The following is a 9,166-nucleotide window of genomic DNA, read 5'->3' on the forward strand; positions in this document are numbered from 1 at the left end:
AGAAATTCTGTTCTATAAATGTATCGTAAAAATATTTGAGATACCCCTAAATATTTTTCCTAGTTCCGCCACTGATCTACAACTAATGCATTCAAAACTCTTTGATAAATTTCGAGAGGTGACATTTCTTATGACCCGATATCTATTATCAAATGATGTAATAAAGTAGAACAAATATGTAACTCATTTAAAATAGAAAAATGTTGTTGAACCCAAATAACAAAAGAAGTTGAATAGGTAAGAAGATAGGAAATCACGTGATCAGTCGTTCGACCTCGTTGACGTCGAGCATGCAATGTTTTTAGTCTTATCGTCTGCGTGTTCAAATTGTTGTCTTCATAACCAAGCTATTCCCGATCATTTTTCACATTTTTCTTCTCAACAATATCATCACCGACCCACTTTCTCTCTCTAAACCCAAAACAACCCAAAATCCCATATATATTCTTAAAAACATTAACTGAAACAATTCACAATACGCCATTTTTCGAAATTTGTTTGTCCCAGACACTCATACACCTCAATAACACCCCTAATTATTTATAGATTTGATAATATCACTATCTTCCTCTGTTTCCTTACTCATCAAGGTACTATTTTTCTCTTAATTTTGTCCTTAATTGGTATTTCTTCACACAATTACTTGATTGATATTGATCCCAGTGTTAAACCATGTAATGGTTCTGTTTTAATTTCGATAAATTCACCTTTTTTCGATTCAAATTTCGAAATTTTATCTGGGTTTCGTTCTTGAAACCCTAATTTTGTACTTTCTAGTGTAATCGTTATCTTTTTAATTGCTATGATCATTTTCTTGACGAATTGAGCTATCCTGATACTCTGATCACCTATTTAACTGTTAAAGGTGTTTAATTTACAATAAATATATCATTTTTGTGGATGCTTTAGGGGTAGAATCAGATAATAAGATAATCAAGAATCAAGATTTTGATCTGATTTTGAAATTCTGGGCTGTGTTCAGGTTATTTGGAGCTGTTTGCTACATTGGTTTGGAGTCTGATCAATAACATGAAACTGTTGTAAATCATCTGCTTTGAGTTGCAGATAAAAAGATCAAGAACTGGGCCTGTTAGGTTAGGATCATAGTGGTCTAGTGGATACTGTTAATATGGAGAAAGTTAGAACAATTCTAACACATACATACCCTTACCCACATGAGCATTCTCGACACGCGATAATTGCAGTCGCGATTGGTTGCCTGTTTTTTATCTCATCAGACAACATACATACACTCATCCACAAGTTAGACAACAACATAAAATGGTGGTCGATGTACGCCTGCTTATTAGGGTTTTTCTATTTCTTTTCATCTCCTTTTGTAGGGAAGACAATTAAGCCAAGCTATTCAAATTTCAGTAGATGGTAAGTCGCTTTCTTTAAAAAAAATTATTTTATCTTTTGAATTTTTTTGTATAATTATTAATATATTTTTTTGCAGGTATATAGCATGGATATTAGTGGCTGCTGTATACCATCTTCCCAGTTTTCAATCAATGGGAGTGGATATGAGGATGAATCTTTCGTTGTTTTTGACGATATACATTTCATCCATTTTTGTACTCATTGTTTTCCACTTAATTTTTTATGGTCTTTGGTACGTGGGTCTTGTTTCTCGAGTGGCAGGAAGGAGACCCGAGATCTTGACCATTGTTCAAAATTGCGCGGTATGTCCTATAAGTTAAATTGATAGGTCTTTTTAGAGGTGGAAAAATTGGCAGGTTGGATCACTTATTCGGGTCAAACATGTAGCTTCGGGTTGGGTTGACCAAAGACACTTCCTGTTGATTTTTGATATATAGTCAAAATGTCAAATATTATTGAATATGTGTATTATGCAAGTTTATTTTTTTTTTTTTCAATTATACACATTTGACCCATTGTTTTTAGTTTTCATGGTGTGATTGTTTGTGTAGGTGTTAAGTGTGGCGTGTTGTGTGTTTTATAGCCACTGTGGCAATCAAGCACTGAACGAAAAACGATTGGGCCGAAGAGATTCGGGCCTGTTTTCACTTTTGAAGAAGGGTGAACCGAGCATATGGCTGTCAAAATTCCTTAAAATGTATGAACTAAAAGACGAAATCTGCAAATCATGGTTTGCGCCCGTTGGGTCCGCTGGTGATTATCCACTTCTTTCCAAGTGGGTTATATATGGAGAAGTATGCCTTTTGTTTCTCATTTTGTGTTGTTTGTAATTAAGGTTTTATTTATGTATCAACTTATTTGTTTCTTTTTTTTCTTCATTTCAGTTTTCTTGTAGTGGTCCGTGCGAGTCATCAGATGAAATATCTCCTATTTATTCATTATGGGCAACATTTATAGGCCTTTATATGGCTAATTATGTGGTGGAAAGATCAACAGGGTAAGTTGGTTGCTTTCAATTTTACACCAAAAAATTAGAAAATTAGAGGGTTTTGAATTTTTTACATTAATCATCAGATGGGCTCTTACTCATCCTTTGTCGGTCGAAAAAACCGAGAAGTTGAAGAACAAGCAGATGAAACCTAACTTTCTCGATATGGTTCCTTGGTATTCAGGGTATAATTTCTTTTTTCTTTTATATATATGTATATATATAGGAAGAGGATCATGAGAAAACTCTTTACAAATGAGAAAACTAAAAAGCACGCTGCGGACCACAAGGAATTGTGCTTGCCGTCCGCAAGGGCGTTTTTTTATATTACATATTACACGTGTGTAATAGTAAATTTTTTTTATTTCGTAATTCTATTTTTTTGGATATACTGCATATATGCATCATACGAATGCCGTCCGCAAGGGCGTTTTTTTATATTACATATTAAACGTGTGTAATAGTACATTTTTTTATTTCGTAATTTTATTTTTTTGGATATACTGCATATATGCATTATACGAAAAATGAAAATTTTAGAAAAAAAAAAACGTAGTATTACACATATGTAATATATCATGTATTACACATGTATAATACATCATTTTTTGCCTTGCGGACCGCAAACAATTTTCTGTTGCGGTCTGTAGCGTGTTTTTTTTTTTTTTTTTAAATTCTGGATGTGTGTATTACGTATGTGTAATACAACTTCAGATGGATTTTTTTTAGTTTTCTCATTAAGAGGAGTTTTCTCATGATCCGTCCCTATATATATGTCATGTATGCATCTTTATGTATGTTAACGCATGCATGAAAGTATGTATTTGTGTTGGCTGTCGCAGGACATCAGCTGATTTATTCAAGACCGTATTTGACCTCCTTGTATCCGTGACTGTATTTGTTGGAAGATTTGATATGCGAATGATGCAGGTTCAACATCTCTACAAGTTGTAATGAATCTGTATATGTATAAATTAACCGATGTTTTACGACCTTATTTTTCTTCCTTCCATAGGCAGCAATGAGTAAGGTCCACGAAGGAGTAACAGAGGATTTCTTATACGATCATCTTAGTGAAAAAGATCAACTTTGGTTTGATTTCATGGCTGATACGGGTGATGGCGGGAATTCATCGTACTCTGTTGCCCGACTTCTTGCACAACCTTCACTATACGCTTTAGATAATAATTCTCTACAACAATTACCTCGTGGAGACCTCCTCCTTATCGGTGGTGATCTTGCGTAAGTTAATTACTTAATTACGCATTTACCCTTCATTTATGTATGTATGTTGTAAGTAAACACCGTCGGTTTCATAACTTCCGTTTCAGGTATCCTAACCCTTCAGCGTTTACTTACGAGAAGCGGTTTTTTCGTCCGTTTGAGTATGCTCTTCAATCACCATCATGGTATAAAGATGTGCATATTGCGGTAGAAAAACCCGAACTGCCATTTGGTGTAACCGATTTAAAACAATACGATGGGCCCCAATGCTTTGTTATCCCCGGTAACCATGATTGGTTTGACGGGCTTCAAACATTTATGCGGTATATTTGTCACAAAAGCTGGTTAGGTGGATGGTTAATGCCGCAAAAGAAAAGCTACTTTGCGTTACAGTTACCGAAAGGGTGGTGGGTTTTCGGTCTTGATTTAGCTCTTCATAATGACATGGATGTTTATCAGTTTAAATTCTTTGCAGAGTTGATCAAGGAAAAGGTAAAACCCAAAAACTAAATTTATTAATGTGTGCGTGTTTGTGTGCATATTCAGTGTAAGTAATGGCTTTTTTTTTGTTCTAGGTTAAAGAAAATGATTCTGTGATCATAATGACACACGAACCCAATTGGATATTGGATTGGTACTGGGATGATGTTACTGGGAAAAACGTTACGTATCTTGTTAAAGATCATCTAAAAGGAAGGTGTAGACTTCGAATGGCGGGTGATCTACATCATTATATGCGTCATTCTCGTGTTCCAACCGAAAATCCCGACTCTATACAACATTTACTTGTAAACGGTTGTGGTGGGGCGTTTTTACATCCTACACACGTGTTTCGTGGTTTTGATAAAGCATATGGTACAGCTTATGAAATGAAAGCCGCTTATCCAGAAGTTGAAGATTCAAGCCGGGTATGTTTTGTTTTGTTTTGTTTGATTAAACGATATGCATGATTTGTTACTCAATCATTAAACGTATGCTCGTGTTATACAGATTGCCCTTGGAAATATCTTGAAGTTCCGGAAGAAAAACTGGCAGTTTGATTTCATTGGCGGGTTCATTTACTTCATATTAACGTTTTCCATGTTCCCACAGGTATGTATGACTCAACGTATAACCCGACTTGTATGAAATCTCAATACAATAACATGTACTGTTCGCTTTTTCAGTGCAACCTTGGCCATATATTACAAAAGGATGACACCTTTTCGGACCACGTACGGAGCTTTTTGAGCACCATATGGGACGCTTTTATGTACATGCTCGGGCAATCTTATGTATCATCTATGGGTGCTTTATTATTATTGGTGGCTGGGGTATCATTCGTTCCTCCAAAAATGTCACGGAAAAGGAGACTTCTAATCGGGCTTCTGCATGTTTTGGCTCATCTTTCTGCTGCTTTAATTCTTATGTTGTTAATGGAATTAGGCATTGAGATATGCGTTCAACACAACCTTTTAGCAACTTCCGGTTACCACACATTATATGAATGGTACAGACAAGTGGAAAGCGAGCATTTCCCTGACCCGACCGGCCTTCGGACCCGTATAGAGCAATGGACTTTCGGCCTTTATCCCGCGTGCATCAAGTATCTAATGTCAGCTTTTGATGTTCCTGAGGTTTGGCTTTCGCAATCTTTGTTTCCTTTTCGGGTGTGGTGAATGTTAGTTATTGTTAAAGAGTTCTGAATTTTTAACACAACATGAACTTAATACATAATTCACTGGTTTAGGTTTAGACTAAACATGTTCAGGTCAATTTTAGGTCGACCATTCTTATCTAAACATGTCATGTTCTGTTGACTTGACGAGTTTACAGTTTGACCCGTTCAACCTGTTTAATTTTATAATTATTTCTTTTGAAAAGGTTATTGAGTATTTTATATGAAAATATAAAATACAAATGGGCATCAAGTTATAGTTTAAACACAATAATTTTATATAAAAATGTATTTTGTAACTTTTAAATATTAATATGAGAAATAAATAAAATAAAATAAAACATTGGTTGAATGGGATATTATCATGTCATATTTGGTTTTGTCTCGCCTATCCGCGTACATGACATGTTTAAACCGCTAATTATCGTACAATCAGGTGATGGCTGTGACACGGAGCAACATATGCAAAAACGGGATGATTTCTCTCTCGCGAGGCGGTGCCACGATATACTACGCATCAGTGTTCCTTTATTTCTGGGTGTTCTCAACACCTGTGGTTTCACTTATATTCGGAAGCTATTTATACATTTGTATCAATTGGCTTCACTTACACTTTGATGAAGCATTTTCTTCCTTACGAATCGCCAATTACAAGTCATTCACACGGTTCCACATAAAACCAGATGGCGATCTCGAAATATTCACTCTGGCAGTCGACAAGGTACACCATTCTCTCCGTTCTTTAACCTTAAAACATGCTAAACAATAATCTAAACTTGTCGTTAAAACAATTTACAAGGTCCCGAAGGAATGGAAGCTGGATCCCGGGTGGGATAACGAGGTGCGACAGCCGCATCAAGCAAGCCATCACCGAAAGTTTCCGAGCAAATGGAGAGCAAATGCTTTTCATCAAGATCCTGTAAATACTGTACGGATTGTCGATCATTTCGTTATTCAACCTACTCACAGACTGCAGGTAGCGGCAGTAAATGGGTCAGTGTCTCACTGACAGTTTAGATCATAGTTGTAGGGTTACTTGTAATAGAAGTTATATCATACTCATGCAAATGACAGTTCATTACAAAACTTTAGAAGCAATACATTGTGATTAACTTTTCGGTTCACCGCATGATAATTAGACGAATTAGCGTTCCCATATACATGAAACACTTGTTTGTTTCTTTTAAGCATTTGTTCTTCTCATCTCTCGACCAATGCTGCAATGAAAGATTATATAAATTAACATCGTAACATGTATAATAAAACTTAAGCTAGGTTAAGACCTGTGCCAACGCGTTAAGTTTATCTCGCATGCCCTTTAGCAACTCTTCAGGGTCCCCGGGCCATTGGCAAATCGCGAGCTCTTTGCCCTCTAGCAACTTTTCAGAAACCTAAGTCCGGTATCAAAGAGTTAATTATATAATAACACAAAATATAGATGGTAAAAGAACACAGCTTACCTTTCTTGCAATCACTTGACCGCCTGCAATGTGTGAGAAGTAAATATTGTAGAGATGACAGAAGAACAAAGGGGGACTTTGGGCTGCAAGTTCTTCCAAATACTTGACATACTTCTTGCTTGTAAACAGAGGTTCAGGTACGGTTACATCTTGTTGGCCAAGCCATTCTATATCCTTTGCAAAGCTTTCAGATCTTTCTAATCCACTGTTTCTAAAGTATGCAACTGTAATAATCAAGTTCAAATCCATCATCAAACTTCATGAACATTGTGCAATAATAAAATAACAATTTAACTTTCAAAAATCAAATCCTTCATCAATCTTCATGGATAGGCAACTATATAAGCTTATCATACATATATTGTATACACTCTTAAAAGACAAAGTCGGTGGATTTTCCACCGGCTTTGCCTTCCAGCCCCTGTACTTTAATGATATTGTAATTTTAGCCCCTTGATTTTGGTACCTTTAAAGTTTCATCAAATGGCAAATTTAGTCTCTAAACCTTCAACTTTGAATTTCCTAAACCACAGCCTCATCTTTCAAACTTTGTCAGCACCAACCCTCTACTTTGGTTTTCCACCATCACCCCCTTAGCTCTTACAGTCTTACACAATTATGCCACCAACCCTCTTCTTTTATATTTCCACCAACACCCCCTCATCTTTTACACATTTTCGCCACCACACTTATACTTTTACACTGTCTTTTTTAGACTTTGTTTTTTACCCCTTGCACGATCACTCCATTTTTACACCCGTCCAACTTTAAAAAAAATTGCAATTGTAACCCCTAGACTACAACTCCTACTTTTCCAAATGCCAATGCATTGTGTTTTACGAAATGTCTTAGGCATTGTGTTTTACACTTTGTGTCTACCTTTGTGTTTTACACTTTTTTTGTAATTGTCTTTTACGCACTGCGTTTTACGAATCGTGTTTTGTCTTACTATATGTTTCCTCCCATTGCGCGCCGCCGCAACGCGTGGTGGGCAAAATACTAGTTAGAGTAAATTGCCACAATCGTCCCTGAGATTTAGGTATGTTTGCCAGTTTCATCCAAAATGACTTTTTTGTGCCAAATAGCCCTTCACCTTTGGCTTTTTTGCCATTTTCATCCAAACCACTAACTTAGTTTGTTTTTTCTGTTAAGACTTAAGTTGAAGGATAATTGGATGAAACTTGACAGATATAAAACCTCAGGGGCGATTTTGGCAATTTAATTAAAATCTTTTTAATTTCTTTTATTTAATTAACTTTGTCACATATATAAAACAAAATATACATGCAATTCTTATAAAAAAAAATTAATAGTTTTGTCACATAATTTTTATAAATTTCCATCCAACCACTAACTAACTGAGTAACTCAGTTATTTTTTCCTATTAAGATGAAGGATCTTTTAAATTTTATAAAATAAGACAAATTAATTTCCAATTTTTTATATACATCAGTTTTATAAAGAGAAAACGATATATAAAATAAACTTACTTATCAGTTCGGTTCAAAATTCCGTCTAAACTAACCAAACCGGACCACAAACACCCTTACCGGTCCAGCCTACCCAACCAAAACCGTACTTCGGTTCATAAATTTGGTGTAACTAAGCAAACCGGACTATATTCAATGAGGGTTTGCAGAAACTTACAAGAAACATCTTGAGATTCATCAACCATCCGCTCAACCGTCCTAAAAACAAACTCACTATCAACCAAATACCTCAAAAACCCATCCAATTCCGGCTCCCACGTCCGATCATCGTCATTGGAACCGTCACCTTCTCTCTCATCCAATTTATCAGTCTCAAGTTTCAGCTTCTTTTCACGTAATTTCATCGCAACAAATCTCATTTCTTCAGTAATCCCTTGCGCTTCCCCTGGCCGGAGCCGCCGGTACGCCTTCCGCTTCTTCTTCACCGGCGGCAGCAGGTTGTTTGGCGAAGATTCGTCTTGTGGTGGTGAAATTGTTGAAGAATCGGTGGTAGTTGAGTTTATGCAGTAGGAGATGAATGGAACCCTAATTGAATTTGTTAGGGTTATTCGTGTGGGTGTTGAGTGGAGAGGATAATGGAGTGAGGTTCGAGTTGGTTGTGGTGAGGGTGTGAATGTCGTCGGTAGGTTTACAGTTGCTGCTGCTATGTGTGGTGGTTTCATGGTGGTGTTTTTCTGGTGGTTCTCCGGTTAATCGGAAAATAGGGTTGTTTGATAGTTGCAGACTTGCAGGGCAACGCTGTGCTCTATCCCCAATTTGAGAGAATTGTAAATATGTTTTGAGTAAACTACAACTTCAGTCCTTATGTTTACACAATTTTGCATGTTGAGCCTCTAACCTTGTTTTTTTTTTAATTAGTTTTGAGTAAACTACAACTTGAGTCCCTACGTTTACACAAATTTACACAACTTGAGTCCCTATGTTTACACAAATTTACACAACTTGAGTCCTTATGAATCAGTTT

At 36.2% G+C, this 9,166-nt stretch overlaps 2 protein-coding genes across 3 annotated transcripts; one reads left to right on the forward strand and one right to left on the reverse strand.

The window, feature by feature from the left end:
- Positions 1–220: 220 nt before the first annotated feature.
- On the forward strand, positions 221–6,410 carry LOC110927099. Of its 2 annotated transcripts, XR_002585503.2 has the most exons (15): positions 221–590; positions 983–1,383; positions 1,460–1,685; positions 1,935–2,177; positions 2,268–2,380; positions 2,458–2,556; positions 3,214–3,301; positions 3,387–3,613; positions 3,703–4,087; positions 4,171–4,503; positions 4,586–4,687; positions 4,762–5,211; positions 5,689–5,810; positions 5,855–5,973; positions 6,052–6,350. XR_002585503.2 is itself a non-coding variant. In XM_022170706.2 (14 exons), exons 2-14 carry the CDS (start codon positions 1,130–1,132, stop codon positions 6,259–6,261), a joined length of 3,015 nt encoding a protein of 1,004 aa, XP_022026398.1. In that variant the 5' UTR covers positions 221–590; positions 983–1,129; the 3' UTR covers positions 6,262–6,410. The 2 variants fall into 2 exon arrangements, 1 of the variants encoding a protein (XP_022026398.1); XM_022170706.2 differs by having other exon boundaries at positions 5,689–5,973; positions 6,052–6,410.
- LOC110927100 (probable inactive heme oxygenase 2, chloroplastic) lies at positions 6,292–8,962 on the reverse strand. The gene is made up of 4 exons (XM_022170707.2): positions 8,360–8,962; positions 6,713–6,936; positions 6,536–6,643; positions 6,292–6,469 (listed from the first exon to the last, which is right to left on the reverse strand). The coding sequence occupies exons 1-4, from the start codon at positions 8,862–8,864 to the stop codon at positions 6,374–6,376; spliced, it is 933 nt and encodes a 310-aa protein (XP_022026399.1). The 5' UTR covers positions 8,865–8,962; the 3' UTR covers positions 6,292–6,373.
- Positions 8,963–9,166: the final 204 nt, after the last annotated feature.

Source organism: Helianthus annuus, chromosome 5 (assembly GCF_002127325.2).
Source record: "Helianthus annuus cultivar XRQ/B chromosome 5, HanXRQr2.0-SUNRISE, whole genome shotgun sequence".
NCBI classification, from domain to species: Eukaryota; Viridiplantae; Streptophyta; class Magnoliopsida; order Asterales; family Asteraceae; genus Helianthus; species Helianthus annuus.

What these genes read in the sequence shown, in the direction of transcription:
- LOC110927099 (XM_022170706.2), top strand. Translation starts at nt 1,130, where the DNA reads ATGGAGAAAGTTAGAACAATTCTAACACATACATACCCTTACCCACAT. An exon ending in CTTATCGGTGGTGATCTTGC is followed by an intron (nt 3,614 to 3,702) that starts GTAAGTTAATTA and finishes CTTCCGTTTCAG; the next exon opens with GTATCCTAACCCTTCAGCGT. An exon ending in CAGAGTTGATCAAGGAAAAG is followed by an intron (nt 4,088 to 4,170) that starts GTAAAACCCAAA and finishes TTTTTGTTCTAG; the next exon opens with GTTAAAGAAAATGATTCTGT.
- LOC110927100 (XM_022170707.2), bottom strand. Translation starts at nt 8,864, where the DNA reads ATGAAACCACCACACATAGCAGCAGCAACTGTAAACCTACCGACGACA. An exon ending in TGAATCTCAAGATGTTTCTT is followed by an intron (nt 6,937 to 8,359) that starts GTAAGTTTCTGC and finishes TGATTATTACAG; the next exon opens with TTGCATACTTTAGAAACAGT. An exon ending in AACTTAACGCGTTGGCACAG is followed by an intron (nt 6,470 to 6,535) that starts GTCTTAACCTAG and finishes CTTTCATTGCAG; the next exon opens with CATTGGTCGAGAGATGAGAA.